A 23,183-nucleotide genomic window follows, 5' to 3' on the forward strand; every position below is an offset into this window, starting at 1 on the left:
AGCCATTATTCGCGCCTCGTTAATCGTTGGATGCCAGTTTTACCCAGCTAGATAAACAAAAAGAAATCCTTAGGAGAAAAAAGTAAAGAAGATAGCATAACACCGATCAATGGGACATTTTTTGAAACATCTCTTGCTTTTCCAGAGATGGATGATTGGTTTCCATCTAAGAAGTCAAAACAGGATAATTTCATTTTAACTCGCATTTCTAAATAGCATATATACAAACTTCTTTCATTTATATTAACTTAGAAGTATACTTTATATAGAGTTTCAAACAACATCTAATACTAGGCACTTTCCTTTTCCTTCAATTCTAAAAGCGCATCGTAAGAGCAGTAGGCGCAGCGAAATGGACAGGAAGGGTGCTGTGGGCGGGACGTCAGCGAGACGCAGCACAAGAGCGGCAACCAGGCTACTGTAGCTATCATGACGCTGTCAGGAGACGCGCGGTACAATTAACGACGTTCTCCGTAAACAGTTTATCAAGATTGGTATCACCTGTGCTCCCGTTGTTCATCGATTTGCTCGAGCGGGCACCACTAATACTTCCATTTGTTCCGATCGCGCGCAAATGTTGCTCAGTGGCATCTCTTCTCGCGAGGAACTCGAAGAGTGTCGTACTTTTCTTTGAAAGACTTCGTGAAGAGGTTTAACCATCGGGTCGGCGGTCTTCCTGCGGTGCGTTTGATGTCGCGTGGTATCCAGTCGCTTACGCCTCTGGTCCTATGGTTGTCGTTGAAACGCATCACATTTCCGTCCCAGCTAATTTTACTATCCTTGACATATGCGGCAGCTCTGATCTTCGATCGGTGACGTATGAGTGAACTTCCAATACCTCCTTTTACCTGCGTAAAGCGGGTTACTTCTAGCATCACCCTTTCAATTCCGCGTTCTATGACGCTGATCGCATTTTCCTTCTGCTTGCGAAATGCCCAGGTTTTTGAATGCGTAGGTCAAAGAGGGAAGAACGGTGGTGTTGAATAGGTGAGCACGGAGCCGGATGTTCTTGGTCCTCTTCACTACATCATCGATGCTCCCCAAACCGCTTGTTTCCTTCTTCCCAGCTCGAAGGTCAGGTCGTTCATTATGTTGATTTCTCAACCTAGCATAGCTAGCTAGCTGGAGCATTCGAATATGTTCGTTCCGTTCAACGTGAATGGGGCATCAGAAATCCGCATGAGCATCGTCTTATCCAGGGTCAACTGTGTCATCCCATTCCAATCTTCGCGTCGCGTTCTCGAGAGTGGCACTGAATATTTTGGGTGAAATTGTGTCACCCTGACGAAGCCCTCTCTTCGTCCCGTCGAAATGCAAGGTTTCTAGTCCCTGGAAGCGAAACTTTGTCGTGGTGAGAAGGGGATCCCAACTATCATCCAATTTATAATACTTGTCATCCGTAAATATTTCAAAAGAGAGATCATCAGTATGATTAAGAGAGCATTGAGCAGGCATAGGTGCGATACTGAGGAGCCGAACCCTCCTCAAGTGAAGGGGTCTAGCTCAGGGCGTGCAGCTCGAGTGATGAGGACCCTTCCAAAGATGAAAGGGTCCTTTCACCAGTCGTTCAAAAAAAACCTTTGTTCATGAGTAGGTTGCTTGCATGGGTTCTTAGTGCCCTGTTCACACACAGCAGAACAAAAATATCGGAATGTTCCAGATATGTGTTAGGGGAGGTGAATGCAATGAACCATTTGATGGCAGAGCTGACCAAGAGAACGAGAACAACGGCATGCAAGAATATTGAATGTTGTAGAGCGGCTGTTCTCTCACTCGCCATGGTTTTGCTCTGTACATCGTGGAGGCGAGTATCGAGATGGTGTGTAGTCAAAGGAGAGGAGGACGTGCCGCAGTATTGGAAGCAATGGCTGAGTTTCTCCTTTTGTTAGCTATGGAAGTGTAAAGAATATGATTTTGGGGGTAATCGACGGTGCAGATCACCAATATACATAGTCCGTCGGCGTCGTCCTTCACTAACGATCGATTTTATCTTTTTTTTTTTCTGCATTTCGCTGCAAATGTACCACTGGTGGCTGATGAAGTGCGCCGAAGACTTGGTTGCTAGAGTATCGGAAGGTGCTGTCTCGGATATTGGTTACGGCCTCGCATATGGTTGTTGTTCAGAGTATTCAGACTAATAGCACTTTTACCACGACCACAATTAAAACTGTTCTTTGCTGGCGTTATATATATATATTGTATATATACATACATATATATATATATATATATACATATATATATATATATATATATATATATATATATATATATATATATATATATATATATATATATATATATATATATATATATATATATATATATATATATATATATATATATATATATGTTATAATAACCATATCGGCAAGGAACTCTATGCCAACAATTTGTGGTTTGAGGGAAGTACACAGGTCCTGATCGAGAACCAGTCCATGTTCTGACCTGTAAGGTAAGAAGTAGTGTGATAATGCGTGTGGTTGCGTTACCCATCTAATCTATTTTGTTTTTTATTTTATTTTAATTAACTTTTTTTCATCGGGCTGCTCTTTGTTTCTCCGGGAATTTAAAGAAGCGGACAACTTGGAAGTAACAGAACGAGAACGGCACTAACCTAGTTACTTTGTGATTGTTCTTTTTTTTTGAGGATGGATCACAGCTGTATGATGTCAGCAGACCGATGCATTGGTCGTCATGCGGTGTTTGTCATACTTACTTAGACAATTAGATGGCCCGTCTTCACTGGGCGTGCGGGCCCCAACATCTCTTCCACTCGTTTCATTCGCTCGCCATTGTCATCCAAGATGTTATCAAGTTTTGTGAGTGACGTTGACGAGGTCGTTGTCTCGTATCGAGCTGAACTCTCAGCTGGTCCACCCGTGTAGCAAACACGTCACCCATCTCGTTGGCGGTCTCCCTCGAGAGCGTTTAGGATCTCTTGGGATCCACTCTAGCGAGCGTTCTTTTAGTCCATCTATCGTCGATTCTTCTCATGTGACCGGCCCATCTATGTTTTGCTTTCGATACATATTCAGCTGGGTCGCGAAGACGGGACATTCCTCCTAAGTAGGAGCTGCGAAGAACGGATAGGTGTTGTGTGCGCCGGTTAAACTTCAGAAGACATCTCTCAAGGGCTCCGTGGGTAGTAAGTAGCTTCCTAGACGTGGCGGCGGTGTCTGCCCGCTCCGCTGCTTAACAGAGCGCTGGAAGAACTGTCGAGTCGAACAGATGGGCACGAAGATCTTGGTCCGTCAGTTGACCCGTAGCTTCCCTGACCGCTGCGAATGCTGCCCATGCTGCTCATGCTGCTCTCATTCTTCTATTCAGTTCTTCATCCAAGTCGTTTTCCATGTTCATAGAACGTCCGAGGTATAAGTATGACGAAGTTTCCACGATATGGGAGCCTTCAAGTTGTGCTCCTCCGTCCTCGTAGTAGGCGTTCTTCATGAACTGTGTCTTCTTTCTGTTTATTCGCAGTCCTATTCTCTTCCCTGCTTCGTTCAATTCGTTGAGCATCGTTTCTGCTTCATTGGTACTGCTCGAAAAGAGAACGATGTCGTACGCGAAACGAAGGTTCGAGAGAAATCTCCCATCAACACGTATGCCCACTTCTTCCCAGGGAAGTGATTTCATTATCCATTGCAATGCAGCCGTGAACAGCTTCGGCGGTATAGTATCGCCTTGTCGTTCCCCCTTTCCAATGGGTATGGTGAGAGGGCGGTGCAAAAGCAGTATCTTCGTCGTGCATCGATCGTAGCAATTGGCTAATGTCCTCACATACGAAGCGTGCACACCTTGATCGACCAGCGCTGACAGTATTGCATTCCTTTCAACGCTGTCGAAGGCTTTTTCATAGTCGACGAAGGTTAGAACAAGGGCAGGCGGTATTCTCGGCAAATCTCTATGACCCTCGACACGGTCTAGATGTGGTCCAAGTAGCTGAACCCCTGGTGGAATCCAGCTTGCTCTTGAGGCTGGGCTTCATTCAGCGTCCTAGATATGCGCGTGAGGATGATCTTGGTGAATACTTTGTATAACACGCTCAGCAAGCGTATCGGACGGTAGTTCCGAAGGTCCTCTCGGTCACCTTTCTTATGGATGAGAACGGTTAGCGAGGTCTTCCTCTGGTCTGGGATCCTTTCTTTCTGAAGGTAGGGTTTCATGTGCGCTGCTAAGATTACATGAAGCGGATGGCCACCAGCCCGAAGAAAGTCTGCTGATATAAAATCAGGACCGGGGGCTGTGCCAGGTTTCATGCTCTTGACAGCGACTCGTACTTCCGAAGTTAGAATCCGTGGTGGAGCTTCACCAGTGATGATCGGGCTTGACACAGGAGTTGATGAACAAAAAAGGTTCGAGTAGAACCTCTCCGTAATGATTTCCTTCTCACGACGAGAAGAGGTGCGAGTTCCGTCTTTGCTCAGCAAGGCTGCTAGCGGAATATTATATTCGCGGAGATCCCTGCGGCACTTCCTTAGACTCGTTCTTCTTTGTGCTGCTTCTAGAATCTTCTTCTGCCTGTACTTCGAAAGATCCTCCTGCAACGCTTTTCTGCAGCTAGTGTTTGCTACTAACCGCTCAATGTGCGATGCATTCGGATCAAGCCTCAAAGCCCTTCTTCTTCCTAACAATTCCTTGGTGGTCTTCGAAATTCGATCCAAGTTTGTCGTGCGCGACTTCGAGGCACGTTCAGCACAGGCTCGTAATCCTCTGAGCAGCATCTCGTAGTCCACGTTTGGGTCCTCCTCGATGTGCCAGTCACCTTGGGACAGGGAGTCCTCGAGTACGCAATCGTCGTGGACGAATTCTTTTCTCCTTCGTTGCCGATAGCAGATCTTCTTTTCCATCGTGTGACTAAGTCGTCTTTTCGCGCGAAGAAGACGGTGATCAGAACCACTACAAAAGTATGGTACAACCGAAACGTCAAGTAGACACCACCTCCGGTTGGTGAGTATGTGGTCGATCTCCGCACGAGTCGCGCCATTGGGCGATTCCCATGTCCACCGACGATGATCTTTTTTTTCATGAAAAGAGAGTTCCCATGAAAAAGGCGTGCGGCGGACAACAGCCAGGCGAGACGATTGCCATTTTCATTAAGGTCCCCTAGTCCAAATCTTGCAATCCTGTATTCCTCTTCTGTGGCCTTTCCTAGTTTTGCGTTGAAGTCTCCGACAACGAATTTGTAGAAGGACTTCTGCGGATTACTTCCTCCAGTTCTTCGTAAGACGCGTCCAGTTCGGATTCATCAGCTGCTGATGTTGGCGAGTAGCAGTTCATGATACTGATGGGTTTTTGGCGCAGATGGCGGAGGCGAAGAATGGCCAGACGAGGTGACAGGATCTCGTGAGAATCGACAAGATGGAGACAGATGGGTGCACAACAAAACCAACACCTACATTTCGCGACGGAACCTTCTCTCCACGAATGACGAGTGTACCGTCATTCATCTGTCGTACGTCCCTTCTTCTGCACTTGGGCTCCCGCAGAGCAATCACGTGAAATTTGATACGCTCTGCAGCTCCGAGAAAGGCATGCATTTCAGCGTCTGTGGACACTGTTCTCGCGTTGTAAGTACACAGTCTGATTATGGTCTCCATGGCGAGTCGTGCGTGTGTCGCCTTAGTCCAGAATCAATGACGTCCTGAGCAACCTGAGATTTGATCGCCTCTCACCGGTCGCCATGTCGTCCGACGTCTGAGACGGCAAGCCCAGTGTGCTGGGTATTGAGGCAGTGTATATGCTGGAGTGGCAAAAAGACTCTTTCCCAAACTAAGCAGCCATGCCACGGCGAGTTTAGCTTTCACCACAGGTCTTCGCCCAACCTATATGGATCAGGGAGCCACGTTGCGACATTTTGCCAAGACTGTGGTGAATCTTAGCAGTGGCTTACTCTTAGCTAGGCTTCCGATTCCGAGAAGTCGTAATGTCAGATGTGTCGAAGTCCTCAGCTTGGGAGACCTTGCCGAAGGACGAACCTCCGCCGGGCGTCGCAGTTCGACGTCCAGAGTCACCTCCACGCCACTATGGGGCGGTAAACCGTTGTGGAGGGTGTTTGTCATGAATCAGAAAAACTTTGTTGCATCTTGGTGCTTGGAAAACGTCACGAATTTTCTTAACATGTAACCCCTCTGGATTAGAGTTATGATAGTTTTCCCTTTCACCTTGAGCAAGCGTCAAAATTTGTTGACTCCTGACTGCGCGTTCTGATAATTGCACGTATCAGTACAAAATTCTTGTTGTCGATTCGATCAGGAACAACAGTTTCAACTCTGGTCGCGGTAAAAGAGTTACTACTCTACAAATGTTACTTTGGGTAATACTAATATAGGTGTTGAAAGTCGTCTGAAGCTGAGCAAAGAACGTATTATTGTTATAAATAGTGCTCTAGAGAAAACATTATGCCCAACAGCTTTTGGAGCTTGCTCGAAGCGAAAGGGGAAACTGTCTTAACTGTAATCCATAGACGGGTTACGTTACGGGTTATAAGGGTTACGTGTTAAGAAAATTCTTGACATTTTCATAGCATCGAGATGCAACAAAATCATTCTGTTTCATGATAAACACCGCTTGTGATAGCATCAGTGTCGCGGCGTTAGAAAGTTCATTCAATGAGGTTTTTGATGGTCGTATCTACCTAATAGAATTAAAGAATTTGGACTTGTATGAAACATAGATTTCTCATGGGTATGCCGGCTGCACCCACACTGCTGCTTCTTAATTGACGTTTCCACATGTCTACCCTCTTGTAACTATTCTATCATTTTAATATAGTGTTTCTTGAGGTGGCATCTACATCGAAACAACTGCTTAAATATTAGCTACCAGTTGACATCATCTGATTTAAGACTTTTATCTTTATCATTGTGATGATGACCACCGTACCAGCTCACGTTGATACAATTAAAAAAAGAAGAAAGGTTTGCACGATGTTTTGCTTAATGTTTTTAAATTGTACAGGTATCCAGGTAATATGCTACTGTGATCAAAAAGTAGTACTACTCTTCAGATCTAAAACTCGCGAACTTATCCAAATGCATAATTTTGTTCTTATGTTTTTTTCCACAACCTTTACTGACATTTGTGTCAGATTTCATGACAGGAGCTTCAGTTGTTAGTGAGATATTTAAATGTAGCAAGAATATAAGTGAAAAAATGTGGTTAGCTTGTTCTCTATCGTACTCGTGAAAGGATAATTAGATACCACAAATCCATAAGTTACGGGCTCTTCTAGTGTTAGTATCGATACCGATAATAGCACTCGTGTTGCAATTTTCGAAATGCAAGAATCCTCATCACTCGAGCGCAATTTCAATCTCGTAATACCGAAAATGGAAAGTTCCCATCTTGTTTTTGTTTTCACTTTTACTAGCCAAGATAAAGATGTCTGCTCTGTAGAAGTGATCTAGCAAAAGAAACGGCTGATTTTCTTCTTCTCTGGTCAAGCAGCCTGTGATTACTAGGACTTTTTTGTTTCTTTGATTGAAGTGCTCCACTTTCACCTCTGTTTTAAGAACCAGTGATGGAGATGCGTCGGCGTTAGAAACACTTAAGTCAGAATGCTGGAGTTTGCAAACGGATGAAACCGAACTTGACACAGTTCTTCACGACTTAGCGTGTGCAATAACGCTTACAAAGGAGGATCCTACTAGCAGTCCTCAAGGGTGAATATTTTATATTCACAAGAAATTTGATTCAGTTCGAGCAAATAGTAAAAGTAAGTGAACTGGGTAAATATTCACGCTCAATTGTTAAGTTACCTTCGAATTCGGGATCTGCGATGTGTGGATGCTTTCAATCATCAGACATTACTTATCGTGAAATCCCTCCCAGATGTCCAATGCTGCATTGAAGTAAGAAGAGCGTTATTTCTTATCGCGTTTGGATGGATTTGATCATCCTCTCCTTTCAGGTAGCTGATCCTTCTAAAACTGGAAAATTCCAGCTCAAGATAACAACTGACAATTATTCTGAACTGAAAGCATTTTTATCCCCTGCAAATTCATTTATGTACTCCTGTGTAGAAGATGTTCTTTGCAAAGGTATCCATTCCGTTTTTGCGATTTGCTTAACACATTTATGACCAAATGGTTATTTACTTATCTGAAGCGTGAGGGCACAAGTTTTTTTTTCGCCCCAATTGTCCGACTGCATCGTCGAGCCATATCACAAAAAACAAATTATGGAACACACCAAATATTTGAGAACTTCTTGGAATGTATTTTTGTGATGCACTTCCCACACATCGTCCATTGTTTCGGGCGGCAAAAAATGTCCGGCAGCATCGTCGGACATTGTCGTTAATGAGTTATAGAAGGCGGTTACTTCACCGGGTACTTTAAAAATATTATTGTATTACATGACTCTGACGTGGACGATAGTGGTGCATTCGCACATTGTTGATGTCTGAAGTTGACCACAAGAGTGAGGTGAGAACTGTCAAGAGGAAAATGAGACGAGTGGTTTCTTAGCATTGGTTCATTTGGACGCCTGTGCAGTTTTCAGCTATCTTTGTTTTCGAACTTAGCACTTTCTTGATCTTGACACGCGGGATCTGATATAGCTGCGTCAAATAAAAGAAATAACCGAGTACGTTTGGAATTCTGCGGCTAATTTTTTTTTCTGCATAGAATATGATGGATTACAAATAACCGTAACGCAGCAAAACACCATTAAATGCATTACATACATCCTAATGACAAATTTACATCCTCCTTGTCTTCTTTTTGTTCTCATTCTTGAACAATCCTTTTCTAAAAATTCTGAGAACTAGCTTTGGTATTTAGACGGGAAGTCATTTTTGAGGATTTCATACTATTAGGTTAGGGTGAGATCATGGGCGTTTTTTTTTTTCTTCAAGATTAAAGGAGAATTGGCAAGATGTTATATATCTTTTGATAGAGTATTTCTTTGTCTAGATACAAAACAGTCGTGCTTTTTCTTTGATCTTATCAACTCTTATTTTTCAAGATAACTAAAATGGAGTGTCAAGTGAACGAAACAGGCTTTTTTTTCACGCGTGCCTTTTGCATTTAAAGCATGTAAAAATTCTAGATTTGATGAAGTCTCAGCTGGTGTGGTGTAGCGGTTAGAGGCTCCGCTTCCTGCACGATCGATCGGAGGTTCGAATCCGCCCTAGTGCTCACCAAGCCTTCGGTGTCGATAAAATTGGTACCAGAGTCTGAATTGAAGTGAACGTGGGGGCGCATCGGATTGATTAACGCCAGCAACTTTAACTTTAACATTATGAAGCCCAAACTGCTCGTGAGATTTGTTCGCTGTATGGAGGTCATCGATGAAACAATGAAATAACTAAAAAAAAAAACAAAGTGAGCCACGGAGAAACTTATAGAATGATGGGAGGAACACGTTGGGAAAGAACATTGGAAAACAGGCATGTATGTATTCTCCAAACGTGTTCCCCCATCATCATCGTGGGTATGTTGCAGTAGCTTTTTTGTTGAAAAAAAAGATTTTGTTTTAACCGACGACAATGGTTAAGCGTTATGCGATTTGTCTTCGACGTCAAAACTCCTATCTTGAAGCGCCAAGACAGACGTTAGGGGAAGTGTTTAGTACCATATAAATTTTAAACCTTGGGAAAAAAAGGCTCACGCATTATTTCTCCACCCAACACGGTAACAAGTAGTAATTACGTACACTCGCAGGGCTTGTCCTCAAACCAAAAAAGCACACTCTATATGCTTACTCCTCTTCTGCCACAAACTTCTTTCGTACATCCCGCAGGCGGAAAATCCAGATTGAATGCGCAGTCAAACCCGGGGAAGAATATTTGGACGCCAGAGTACCCAACTCGTATTTAATTATATCGGAAGGCTTGCCACAATTACCAGTAAAATATCAGTTATTTCGGATTTGGACAACGATTGATATATTGAGTAATGGAATGTTTTCTTGTGTACAGCTTCACCATCTATACGTGGCGTGCTAAACGAGTTAAGACTCAGGCTCCTGATAGAACTATTAGAAATCACAGTTTTGGTGGTGTTTGAATCATCTGTAGTGGGTTTACTGAACTGCCTGTTGTGGTACGCTTAGGCCTTACTTATAACTCCATTGATATACCTTGACTTTCTTAACCTTAACTTGAACTTTAACGACTTTGCGACTTCAACCGAGAAGAGAGTGGAGTTTTTCAGCATTTATTCCATTTGCGCGAAGAACTAGAAAGCTGGCATGGGCTTATGTTCATAGTTCATGAAGTCAACTGCATTTAAAGGCAGCATACCACGAATCTGACGTGGTGAGGAATTTGGTGAGGTAAAAGCTAGAGATGGGGTTGTAGATTGGGGGATCAGAGGTGGTTCCGCTCATCTCTCCATGATGATCATAAGAAACGGAATGGGAACCACCTTGGCTATTACAAAGCACGTTAGAACGCTCCTCTATGCACACGTTCCGGTTCCCTTAGCAGCCTACTTATTGGTTTTACTTGGATAGGCTGGTGAGAAGACATTACTTATCTTCGACCGATCGCATTTGGATGTGACTGTGGATGCAACTGAAATCGTCTTAAAAAACAACGTCGTTTGTGCCATTTTTTAGGACGATCAAGAAGAGGTGAGCGGAATCAACCCGGATCCCACATTCTACAATCGTAACTTTAGATTTTCCCGTGGTTACATCCATCACGTCAGATTCGTGGTATGCTGCCTGTAAGTAGGAGTTGGTGTGAGAATGGTAGTATTGCATATCTTTGTTCCTTCCACGGTATACTTTTTCTCTCGAAACCATCATTTGCTCCGGTAATTTGTGGGTATGGATCCTCAAGTGGGTCCATTGTTTTGCTAATTTCGGTCATTTTAAGACGTTAATTTAGTTTCATCTATCACTTTTCTTGTATAAGTTTGTATTTATTTAGTTATGATTTTATAATTCTATTCCTTTTTTTACTGTAGTAAGCGTTATTAGTTCCAACATTTTGAATGTCCTTATTACTATAATTGTTTTTATTGTTTTACTTTTACTTCACTATAATTGTTTATTATTTGTCATTGCTACCATTATTACTATTATTGTGAACGCGTATACAAGTCTGATTGCCACCTCTTCGTGGTGGCCATGCTTTAAGTAAACAACGTAAACGTACAAGTATTCAGGCGTTTGAGTGTACGCATAGGGAAAGAAGAGGCATATAACCTGCACTGATGGCAAAATATTCCCATACATTGGAAATGGTGTTGTCGTCCTGCACACCGCCAAAACCTGAAAGGTTACGCGATGTGGAAGGTCAACTCCCTGAAGGGAGCGTGGAATCTTTTTCAACAACCATTCGTTTCGTCACGTTGAACTGCTGAACACAGTCGAGTGAACTCCAGCAGACCGCCCTGTCTAGACTTCTGCGATATCTCTGTATGCCGCTTGCTGCACTGCAGGAAACACGCATGAGAGATCGGCCCGTCATCAGCATCGAAAGGTCCACCATAAATACTACAAAATAAAATAACTGCGCTGATGCTTATGAGAAGAAAGCAGGTGGCTGTGCGATAGCTGTGAAGAACGATTGCTACAGCGTTGATCGCAGGGGACGTAAAGTGTGGATGGCAATTTCTGAAGTTGTGCGTCCTCTGCGGGATCGGTGGTGGCATGAAGAAGCAGAAGAGATGAGATGAGAGTGTTAACGAAATGCGCAAAGCCGTAGCAATAGGGAATTGTGCTCAATGTTATGAAAAGTGTAGAAAAATGCGTCCTAACTTATGCAATAAACAGGTAAGTTAATGTTAAGCTATGTTTTAAACAATCCATTCGATAGATTATTCAAGAGGATTTCTTTTTCAAAAATTTTCAATAGTCTTCAAAGAAGAGTATATTTCCAGTGCTACCGCGCTTCAGCGATTACGAGGCATTTCATACCTCTTCTAATAAGACGTCTAGTTGTTTGTTTCAATCGTCTGCGCCAGTTGTGGGAGTCTTATACAAGAACGATTATTTCAAATCGGAACGAATAATTTATATTCATATTGGACCTCTTGATTAGAACTTTTACATGCTCAACTTTGTTTGTTCTCTCCACTGAAAAACGCATTCTTATTCACACTTTTCAATGCTTTATTGAAAAGAACGGACGGATTTAGTTTAGCGGTTAGATGTTTCACTTCCTGCACGATAGATCGAAGGTTTGAATCCGCCCTAGAGCTCACCAAGCCTTTCATCCCTCCAGCGTCGATAAATTGACTTGTCTAGGAGGACAAAAACGCTGACTTGGCACATCGGCTAGCCCCCGCAAATTGTATAGGTCAGCTACACGTTCGTTAATCTCAAACGATTCTGAATTGAAGTGAACGTGGGGGCGCATCCCAAGCGGATTGATTAATGCCAGATACTTTGTCCTTTTATCCTTCATTAAAACGAGCGTACTGGAATCAGAAGTTCTCTTTGATTTGCATAATTAGTAGTTGTTTGCACGATTACGATCAGCCATATAAAATAATGAGAGTGTTTGGTTTAAATGTGGCATAGGTACACAAATTCCAATTAATTGGAGTATGAAGAAAAAAACAACTGTCGGAGATGTGCATGTGAGTGAGTGATAAGTCATCTTTTTCTTTCCTTATCCTCCTTCCTTTTTCCTTTCCTTCCTTATATAGACTAGTTTGCCGCTACAATCAGATTACCCCAGACTCTTTTGCATTCGCTGTTACGTCATGTATCTCATACTAGCGCGATAAGCAGGCGAAACCGCTACACTGTTTTTCAAACACATGTACTAATGAACGTTCGGCTAACGCTGGACAGCGAACTTTTTGTGGTGCTGCCTTCCATGATCAATAGAAATTAAAAGTAGTGAAGTTTTCTGTAAACTTTTTTTTCATTTTTCAAACATTTTTCCTTACGACCTCTTCCTTTTTTAAGCATTGGTGAAATGGTGATGAAATGAAATGATGATTTCATAGACTTCTTCCCCAATGTGTCAGTACTACATTTGGAGAGCAATAAGAGAACTTGATTTTACATTTATACTCCTTCGATATTCCCCTAATTTGGAAACATTATACGAAGTACGGGTTTCTGTCCTCTTTTGTCCAACAATTACCACAAAATGATGTACTAACATGAAATGATGTAAAGCTCATCATCTGATAAAGATGAGACTCCACCTTAGATAACGTAAACTGTTAGCCTTTATTCAGCGTGTCTCCAATTTCTGGAGGATGTTCGCAAATTGATAAGGAAAATTTGCAGAGGAACAGACATGTGGGGAAGGTGAAAAGTGAAACCTTCATATAGAATTGAAACCCAACACACGCAGTTTTCATGACCATGGAACAGTTCACAGTTTGTCATTTACTTCTTGACAAATTCACTTGGAGACTGTGAAATCTGATACTCAGAGTGGACCAAATTCTCGTTCGAGTAATAACCGTGATGTTTTATAATGCCGCTAAATATGATGCCAGTAAATCTAGAGATCCAACATTCTAGCGTATGAATGTGGAATTTTTGCAAAGGATTTTTTTTTGCAATTTCTTAATCGTATTCATACTAGGGGGTACAGTAGCACACATCAATTAATGTAAACTTCAAAATCCCATTTCAGTGGACTCCTGAATGGCTTAGGTTCAAGCTAGATGACTTGGACAAAATGCTAGCTACAAAGAACATACATATTGATGAAAAATGATGTTTTTGAAGAAAGTTGTGTTGTTATATGACATATCGTGACTGGCAACGGCGATCGTTAATTGCGCAGCGTCGCAGTTAATGGCATCGGCAGAGTATTGCGCTGCGTTCGCTTTATGTCACGCCCATCACGTAGTCCACCAACGTCCCTTATCGTCTAATAAGGTGTAAAATATGCCTCGCAGGGGCACGCTATCTCTCCTACTGCTTTTCTACGGAGCATCGATCGTTTACGTGTAAAGATATATCGGACGATTGTACATGAAATCCCAGAAATGGAAATTATGAGTGTCTTTCATTTGTGTAAAACAAGCAAATCGAAACTTTCAAGTCTCAAGGCTCAAGAAGATAAAGTGAATCTGTCGATTAATATTAACATACTTTGTAAGCCTATGTTTTTCTTTATTTTAGAGAATCCGTATAAATGCGGGAAATTCGAATAGTTGTTTGTTGATGACTTAAAGCTTGCCCACACAGATCCAGTTCAAAATTTAATCAAAGCGTGAGGTGGTGAAGATGCTTTTGAATGTGCCATAGGGCACCGTTGGTTCAAAGACTTTCACGTTTGACTAAACGATTCGCATTTTGACAAAATGCATCACCTTGGATTCCGTCAAATAAGTCCTTTAAAAAAGGAGAGAAAGTTTAGAAAGGAAAAAGAGGTGAGGGATGGGACATAAATAGTTGTTTGAAAAAAAAAACAGACCAAGCTAACTTTAGAAAGTGCCAGATTTTATTCTGTTTCGGAGCCGCAAGCCAATACGGTGATGTTGTGACGTCTGACGAAACATCACATAATTTCTGACTACTACAGCTGTTAGGCAATAACAATTACAAAGTTCAGAATTTTGGAACGTCTTCAACTTTTTGCTTTTTCACATTGTTTTGTTCTTGGAGAAATTTTCCGCGTTTTCGCTTTATTTCCAGCATCTCCGTTTTACATTTTCACTTTCTACGTTGATACGTTGTTACTTTTTTTGTTCTTTGAACCCTCTTAGAAAGCAACTCTATCGCGTAATTACGATGCAAACGCAGCGCACAACCTCAGTGACATGGTGATGAGTGGGCGTGGTTTAATTATCACAGCTAGCCTAAGATATGCCGGCTCTGGACTACCGACAGTCTCTTCTGTATGCACTAATTCCGCTGCACATAATCGGCTGTGGGTACCTAACGACTGCCTCCCGCGTTCCTCTGTTTCCTTTTCCCTTTTCCCTCCTCTCATGTTCTTTGACTCAGGTCCCAACCGGGGCTGTCAACAATAATTCAAACTGCCATCATTTCTAAGGAAAATTTTCATTCCAGAATGCAAAGCGCCATACAAAATAATGTAGTTACTATTATTGAGGGCTGTATTAAGCTTAGATGTCACAAATTAATGAAAGAAGGTTATTTTGGTTGCAAAATTCCATGTTGTAGAAATAATCACGAATGCTTGGTACCTAAGTCGGCGATTATGGAGGTTCAAAATCCTGAAGATTAACCGTTTCATTGTTGATAAAGTTAAATAGTAGTATAAGTAATGATAGTAATGCGACTCTCATTTACCATGCAGCGAAACAACTTTTGTAAAAAGAATCTTTTTTATCTCCAAATCATCTAGCTTGAACCTAACGTACTTAGAAAGACTCTAGAACGGAGTTTTAAAGTGTTTGCGTCAAGATTTAAAATGTCTATTCTCTCTATTCTCTCTGAATATGAATAGATTCAGAATGCTTGCGAAAAGTTCTCGATTGTCAAAGTTCCAAAATAAGTAATTTGCGCAGTGAACATTTATATTTCACAGGTATCTGGATTTGAACATACTTTCCAAATCCTTCGTAAAATTCAATCTATTGACCATTTTTTGTGTAGATTTTCTACGATTTTTAACTAACTGAACTTTAACTTCAAACAACTAGTTAACCCTGTAATTTTCTACTTAGTTTTTGGACAGAAATTTCGTGAGGCGGAGTGAGACCAATTCGGTTGGGTCTGTTTGTATCCATACCGGCACACACGAAAAGGAATATGAATTCTCTGGCTCAGTGAACTTTAGTAGCTTGAGGGAAGTAACGGTCATAACGTCAACATATTATGTTGTGTTGAATATGAAACTCGCTCGCAATAGAACAATAATGGTTGACAAAGAATAGAACACCAGAAACTCACGTCATCGGTGACGACCAATTGATCCAAGCACTAGAAAAGACAACAAGACGAATAGAGGGCTGAAAAAAATTTGCCCAGACTTTAACAAGGACACGAAGACCTCCTCATGCTGACTGCAAGGATGACGTCCACTATGCGTTATCGCTTTATATCCAAGCCATATTCGAAGAAGTTGTCGAGCTGGAGTTCCTCCTGTGTTTGTTAGAAATTGGGGCATGCTTTCGAGTGAACACAGCGAATATGAGAACCCCCCCTCCCCTATAATTCCTTTAATCGAAAGATTAAAACACAGAGAATTGAAGCTACATGCGGCAGTTCGTCCAATGAAGTTAGCAAGATTCAAGAGTGTAGGTGTGGGATTTTCACATTTTTGGTCGACGCCAGGGTTCTCGAGTATGGTGTTCAAGAATTTGAAAGATTTGCAGAATGATGAAATTTTACACCTGCATAGTTGGATACTGGGGATATAACCCTGCGACTTGCTGCACCTGAGGTTTCTACCCTCTAGTCCTTTTATTGCTTTATTTTTAGTCTGTTCTCACCACATGTACGTCTTATGTTTTGCTTTGAATTTTTCAAAAGAATTATTTTTCTCTAGGAATCCTACTCAAATTTTGGAACGGTCAGATGAGTACGTAGTTGACAGTTTACGTACTCATCGCTGCATTTCCGCCTGCATTTCGTCCTCCATCCAGTAAGAGTAAGATCCAATAAGATCGGTGCAAATTTTGCAGTTATCAAACAAATAGCACCCGCGGTATCGCCGATGATGCGAAAGTAACCATATTACAGAGTAATTTTGGATTTTGCTGGGGTAATAAGGGGTCACCTGTATCAGCCGTGCTCCCGTTGTTAATCAGTCCACTCTAGTGGGCACTAATAGTACTTCTATTTGTCATTTGTCGCGCGCAAGTGTTGCCCAATGGCATCTCTTCTCGCGAGGGACGAGGGAGCATCGTACTTTTATTTGAAAGACATCGTAAAGAGGTCTGACCATCGAGTCGGCGGTCTTCCTGCGGTGATGTCGCGTGGTATACAGTCGCTTACGGATCTGGTCCAAAGATTGTCGTTGAAACGCATCACGGGTCCAGTCTACCTAATCTTGCTTTCCTTGACATAAGCGTCTCTGATCTTCGATGGGTGACGTAGGACTGGACTTCAAATTTCTTCTTTCATTTGCGTGAAGCGGGATCTTTCTAGCATCACTTTTTCAATTGAGTCTTCTATGGCGCTGATCACATTTACCTTTTATTTGCGAAATGCCCATGTTTCTGAAGCGTAGGTCAAAGCAGGAAGAACGGTGGTGTTGAATAGGTGATTACGGAGCCGGATGTTCTTGGTCCTCTTCAGTACATTCTCGATGCTCTTGAATGCTCCCCAAGCCGATCGTTTCCTTCTGCCCACCTCGGAGGTCAGGTCGTTCATCATTTCCCGACCTAGATATATATAGCTGGAGCGTTCGAATATGTTCGTTCCGTTCAGCGTGAATGGGCATCAGAAATCCGCATGAACATCGTCTTATACAGGGCCAAATGATGATCGATCTTTTCACTTGTTTCACGAGTTTCAAGCAACATTCATTCCGCCCGACTGATGCTTGAAGTTATCAGAACGATGTCTTCAGTAAAGCGCAGATGGTGTAGCTGCCGACCATCACTGTTCACACTTTCATTCCAGCTTTCGCATTCTCCTCGAGAGCGGCCGTGAATATTTTATGTGAAATTGTGCCGGCCATACACGTCGATGATGACGTTCTCGGAGAATGGCGAAATTCCGTTTGTGAAGTTACTGTACAACTTTCGAAGTACCTTTATGTACTGAGTAGAACGCCTTGGTTGTACAAATATTCCATGACCACTTCGGTCTCAACTGCATCAAAGGCTTTCTTCAAATCGATGAAAGTGAGACACAGCGGTATCTTGTACTCTCGCGATACTTCTGAGTTTTGAAACCCTGTGAATGTGGTCAATCGTACTGAACTCTTTCTGAAACCCTGCTTGCTCGCATGGCTGTCCTTTAATGTTCTTTTTATCCTGTTTGGAATAACTCTTGTGAAGAGTTTGTAGATGACAGACAGTAAGCAGATTGGGCGATTGTTGCCGATGCCTTATGGATCTCCCTACTTATACAACAGCACGGTCTTGCTATTTTCTGATTGCTTAGGAACCTTGGGTTCCGATAGATAAGGAGTGAAGAGCCTCTCCAGTGTGTTGATGAGGACTGGCACACTTCAGATGTTCAGGCTTGATTCTGTGGGGATCGACTGAAAAGGGATTCTTCACCGATATGATGCATGTCAGACTTCGGAAGGCAGGATCATTGGAATGATATGTCCATCTTCTCTCAGACGGTGAGAATGGAAGTGGGGCATTGAAACCTTGTAGAAGGTATGATCTTCTCTGTAGAACTTCTCCAGGTCCATATAGAAAGCTTTGACTTCTTCGTAGCTTGATGTTGGAGTGTAAACGACGAAGAAAAGCTGTCAAAGCTGGTGTTGAACCACCAGCTTTGACATCTTCTCATTCGTAAACGTCTGATTCGGGTTGTAAGTTGTTGGAAAGATATGCCATATTCGTGTTGACGAGGACACCAACTCCTGTACTGGCGCATGTTCCTAAGAGCACTTCTTCTCCAGTGTCACACACGGCAACCAATGGTTGGATTCGCCTCGTCTCGCTCAGTTCGATGACGTCGTACTTAAACTTCCTGGCCCTGCACCATCAAATCTTCAATGACCGCATCCGATGCAGGCGTGTTCGGGCGTTATAAGTACACATCGTCATCCTAGTCCTTTTCCGTTTCCGTAGCCTATATGACTTCTGGCTCTCCTCCGAAGTCAGGAGACTCTTTTCTATTACTGTGACGTGCGTAAAATTTTAAAACCCATGGGCAGGTTGCGAGCCTCTAGTCCCATGAGTTTTTGGGAGAACGTTGCGTTCTCCCAAAACTAATGTCGAAAGACGACTCTTCCACGCACTGGTTTTATTCTATAAATTTAGAAAATGTCTGAGTGAATTACTCTCAGTTACTCATAGTTCTCAGTACTCTCAGTTCCCCGAATTTTTCGTAGTTCTTTGTGGAAAAAAATTGCAAAGGACTTTCAGAGCTGCGATCCTTTTGAACGGATCTAACGACATTGAACTGTACGCTAGAACCTAGCTGCGTGTTTCCAAGCATCTTTAGATCTTGAGATCAGCTCCTTAGCACAGTTAACGCCAGCCACTCCATGAACGCCACATCCAGAATTGCTTAAGGCATGTGTTGTTTAATAGTAGATTTTGACGCTGGATTAAATAACCAGTAACGGACGTTGATATGATAAGTAAGATTAGGTCCACCTACTCAATATGAAGTAAAAATATTTGCTTATCACCAGATTACACCCACTACCGGAATGAGGGTAATCGAAAAGCTCCATGTCTTGATGTTTGAAGTCGATCTTAAGGCTCAGCACTGCACGCTCTTCGCAGTAGTGCTTTGGACAGGACTTGTGATGAGTTTGTTTTCAGTTTTCCACTACAAGAGAACATTGGTGTGGTGCTGGCGCGAGTGTGGTGCTGCACCAAATAGAGGGTAAATTCTCCACTAAAGTCTTGCGCAAAGCCTGTCTTCGAAAGTCTTATATCCTGTATGATTCCTTTTCTCGCTTATCGAATGTTGCAAAGTTTGATTACATAGTGGCTAAGGGATCCGTTTAGTAAACCATTTAGAGTGAGTCGCACCTACTATAATTGGACCGATGAAGACAAGATCATTCTACTTTCGCAGAAATCTGAACGGCACCCTATAGTAGAAACAACGACGGTTTCTTCCTGGCGACGACACAAAGCTGAGTTGAAGACTTCACTTATTCTAGTTTGTTTTCTTTTTTCCCTGGCGTGAGACCTACTTCATACATCTTCTTGGAACGTATCTATCTCGCTGCAGAAAAACAGAACCGCAGCTTACATAAGTGATGTCATCATTGTCAGAATGGTCGGTGGGCATAGCAGATACCTCGCAAGATTGTTCAAGGTATCTAAGATAATTTCGGAAAACTTCACTGAACACTCGTCAAAATCTTCACCACTGTCTCACTACGTTGAAAGCAGTTACTAAGCAATCTGTCGTTTACACCTGAATGCCACTGTCTCAGTCCGCATCATGACAATTCTCGATTCGGATGTGGTACTGACGCTTTTTGATTCCAATTTACTTGTTGTCACTGCAACACCGGGCCTCATAACGGGATCGGAGCTGTGCTGTCGCATAGCGCTGTTTGCTCGTTGTTGTTTGTTTAAATCTTTTTCAGAAAGACTACTCCCAAATCAAAAAAGATTTCGCGCTCACGTATTTCCGCTACTTAGAAGTTTACCGTTTTGTCTAGGAGCATCACTTAATGTTGTAGTCAGACAGATCACAAATAATTTTCTTCAACGCATGCACGCTTATTTCATCGGACTACTCCGTGGGCACTATCTCATTTATCATTGAAGATTACTGGACAGTTCGGGAACCCGTAGACATTTGTCACCGATAGTGGCGATGGTGCGTATCCTAAAGAGATTCACTTTCGTTGGCACGTAGATAGCTGACTCTGCTTACCTACCACTAATCATACCCTGCATCACCGGTTAGGATACAATTCACTATCTACTAAATTGTTTTGGAGAATCAGACGCATTCACTGCAATTTTGTGATTTGAGATGAGCTTGTAGTCGTACCACAAGCAAGTGAAATCCTCACGTGAAATATGAGATAAGGATGTAAGGATAAGGATGGCGATGCTTCAGATTACGTATATAAAAATTTTCGTTGAAACGGAACACTCCAACTTTCAAAAGTAACAGTAAGGAGAATTATCGTTATCCTTTAACTTCCAAACTTTTTGTAGCCTAATTTATTTCCGTACAGAGCGACCTTCTCTCTCTGACCTCTTGGAACTTATAGTAAGAAAAAGAGCTCAAATTTGGTAAGACTGAAGGTAATGTAAAGACAAACTCACTCGCTTTCTTTATTAGAACACCATTGAAAATCCCATGTACTTCTATTTAACTCTATTGTTCTTTGACTTATTCACTAACTTCGACAACTCACACCACTCTTGCATATTTTCTTGTAACTGCGCAGTTGTTTCCGCCTCTATGGTTAGAAGAACATCTAAAACGGTTGACTGCGTCTTCATGAAAGACTGGAGCATGTTCTCGTCTAGGTATGTTCGCTTATTCAATGGGCACGTTATATCTCGGAGGCGTTGGCGGAGAGTCCCCCGGGACCTTCTTTATCGTTCCCCGAAACAGACTGACTTATTTGTGACCTTTACAATCGATGAACTTCTATCCTTTCTGAGCGCTTCCTTTCAACTCACGTCGCGTCTGATAAAGTCACCTGTCACCTCCCGAAGATTTCATGGAACTCCGACTCCGGATCGCGCTGGACTCAACCGTGGTATTATTAGTCTAGCAGAACAACTAGATAAATTCCTGGAGCGAAATCTCTAAGGTGTAACAGAACTTAGTTGTCCGCGTGTTATTACAGACATGTTGTCGATACCGGTGAAGAATACGTAATGAATGAGAACTAAATGTGTGAGAATAAACAGTCTGCTAAAATGTTGCAAACTGTAACGGAAATTAGTTGACAGCTTTGTACTTGTGTGTTATGGAGAAATGCTACTTTAACTAACTTTAACTAACCATGGCCATACACATCGATCAGCAATGCCGACGAAGTGAAATTAACGACAACAACGTCAGTGTCGCAACCAATGAGCTGATGTATCTGTTGGTCCCGCAATTCATTGTACAGCCCGCGGTCGTAAAATCTCTTCAATTCTGAGTTGTAATTGAGAGCACTGGCAATCCCAACAAGATTTGTCAATGCATTTATCATTTTTATCCTTTATTGTTCAGCGTCAGAAGATTTCAAGTGGTCTGAATATTTATTCATGGTGGCAGCGATCGCTTTCTTTATTGCTGCCGTTTCGATGACAGCAGACCTCTACATTGACGGTTTGCCGCCTCGTAGTGGCGTAGAGGTGAGTCTGGGCGTCAAAATGCGATGCACAGCGGATGTACGTCCTCTGGCAGGGTCTTCCAAACTGAAAAGGAGTTCGACACATTCAACACTTCGACTTTTCGGAATCGGAAGCCTAGCTAAGAATAAACCACTACCAGGATACACCACCATCTTACCAAAATGTTGCAGGGTGGCTCCCTGATCTACATAGGTTGGGCGGCGACCTGTGGTAAAAGCTCGCCATGGCAGGGCTGCTTAGTCTAGCGAAGGATCTACCTGGCGTTCCAGCACACCACTGCCTCGTCACCCTGTACACTAGGTGCTGCCATCTAAAACGTTGGACGGTATAGCGACCGTTCAGAGCCGTTCAAATCTGAAGTTACTCAGGACTTCTTTAATATTGGATCAGTGCGCACGAGCACGACTCGACATAAAGACTGTGTCGGGCTTTACCTATTACAACGCGACATCATTATCGTCAGTAGCCAAAATTCGTGCTATTCATCGAGCTGCAGGGCGGATAAAATTCCTCGTGGTTGCTCTGCAAGAAAGTAAAGCCAGAAGGAGCGGAGTGCGGCAGATGAATGACGGCACACTCGTTATTCGCGCAGAACATGTTCCGTCACAAAATGGTGCTGGTGGTGTTGATTTTGTTGTGCATCCATCTGTCCTCCATTGTCCTTGTTGATTCTACGACATCTTGTAGAATGGTCTTGCCATTCTTCGCGTCCGCCTTCTCCGCTGAAAATCCATAAAGGATAAAGGATAAAGTGTCTGGCGTTAATAAATCTGCTCGGGATGCGCCACCACGTTGACTTCAAATTCAGTAGAGTTTGAGGTTCGCGAACGTATAACTGGCTTATAAAATGACTTGCGGAGGCTCGCCGATGTATCAAGTCTGTGTTCATCAGCAGCCGATGAAACCTAATTGGGCGCGTTCTTTGAAGAGCTGGAGAAAGTGATCCTAAATGAGGTCCTACAAATTCGTTGTCGGAGAATTCAACGCAAAACTAGGAAAGGACGTAGAAGAGATTTGGTATCGGAAGATTTGGATTAGGGGACCAGAATGAAAGTCGCCGGGCTGTTGTCTGTCTTCGCCTCTTTTTTGGGAATTCTCTTTTCGTAAAGAATGATTATCGTCGTTGAACACGCCAAGCGCGCAATGGCACGACTCGTGCGGAAATCGACCACGTACTCGCCAACCGGATATGGTGTCTATTTGACATATCAGTAGTACTATCTTCTTGCAGTGGTTTTGATTACCGTCTCGCTCGATCGAAAGTGCTACTCGATCACAAGATGGGAAAGACCATCTGTCATCGGCAACGAAGGAAGAAAGAAGTCATATACGACGACTGCTTACCGGAGAACTCCTTGTTTTAGTATTCCGCTA

At 42.6% G+C, this 23,183-nt stretch overlaps 3 protein-coding genes across 5 annotated transcripts; 2 read left to right on the forward strand and 1 right to left on the reverse strand.

Moving 5' to 3' along the window:
* Window positions 1-3,303: 3,303 nt before the first annotated feature.
* Window positions 3,304-4,850, reverse strand: RB195_022589 (uncharacterized protein; the record flags this gene model as incomplete). Of its 2 annotated transcripts, none has more annotated exons than XM_064209759.1 (2): window positions 3,304-3,923; window positions 4,091-4,850. In XM_064209759.1, the coding sequence occupies 2 exons, from the start codon at window positions 4,848-4,850 to the stop codon at window positions 3,304-3,306; spliced, it is 1,380 nt and encodes a 459-aa protein (XP_064065640.1). The 2 variants fall into 2 exon arrangements, with proteins under 2 accessions (XP_064065640.1, XP_064065641.1); XM_064209760.1 differs by having other exon boundaries at window positions 3,304-3,982; window positions 4,042-4,850.
* A 59-nt stretch (window positions 4,851-4,909) lies between these two features.
* On the forward strand, window positions 4,910-22,478 carry RB195_022590 (uncharacterized protein; the record flags this gene model as incomplete). 2 transcript variants are annotated; one of them, XM_064209761.1, is made up of 7 exons in its annotated part: window positions 4,910-4,946; window positions 5,305-5,455; window positions 7,515-7,664; window positions 7,757-7,853; window positions 7,913-8,042; window positions 21,685-21,809; window positions 22,152-22,478. In XM_064209761.1, the coding sequence occupies 7 exons, from the start codon at window positions 4,910-4,912 to the stop codon at window positions 22,476-22,478; spliced, it is 1,017 nt and encodes a 338-aa protein (XP_064065642.1). The 2 variants fall into 2 exon arrangements, with proteins under 2 accessions (XP_064065642.1, XP_064065643.1); XM_064209762.1 differs by lacking the exons at window positions 4,910-4,946; window positions 5,305-5,455; window positions 21,685-21,809; window positions 22,152-22,478 and adding exons at window positions 5,927-6,051; window positions 8,315-8,403.
* Window positions 22,033-22,478, forward strand: RB195_022591 (uncharacterized protein; the record flags this gene model as incomplete). The annotated part of the gene is made up of 2 exons (XM_064209763.1): window positions 22,033-22,109; window positions 22,178-22,478. The coding sequence occupies 2 exons, from the start codon at window positions 22,033-22,035 to the stop codon at window positions 22,476-22,478; spliced, it is 378 nt and encodes a 125-aa protein (XP_064065644.1).
* Window positions 22,479-23,183: the final 705 nt, after the last annotated feature.

The sequence above is a fragment of the Necator americanus genome, chromosome X (genome assembly GCF_031761385.1).
Source record: "Necator americanus strain Aroian chromosome X, whole genome shotgun sequence".
NCBI lineage: Eukaryota > Metazoa > Nematoda > Chromadorea > Rhabditida > Ancylostomatidae > Necator > Necator americanus.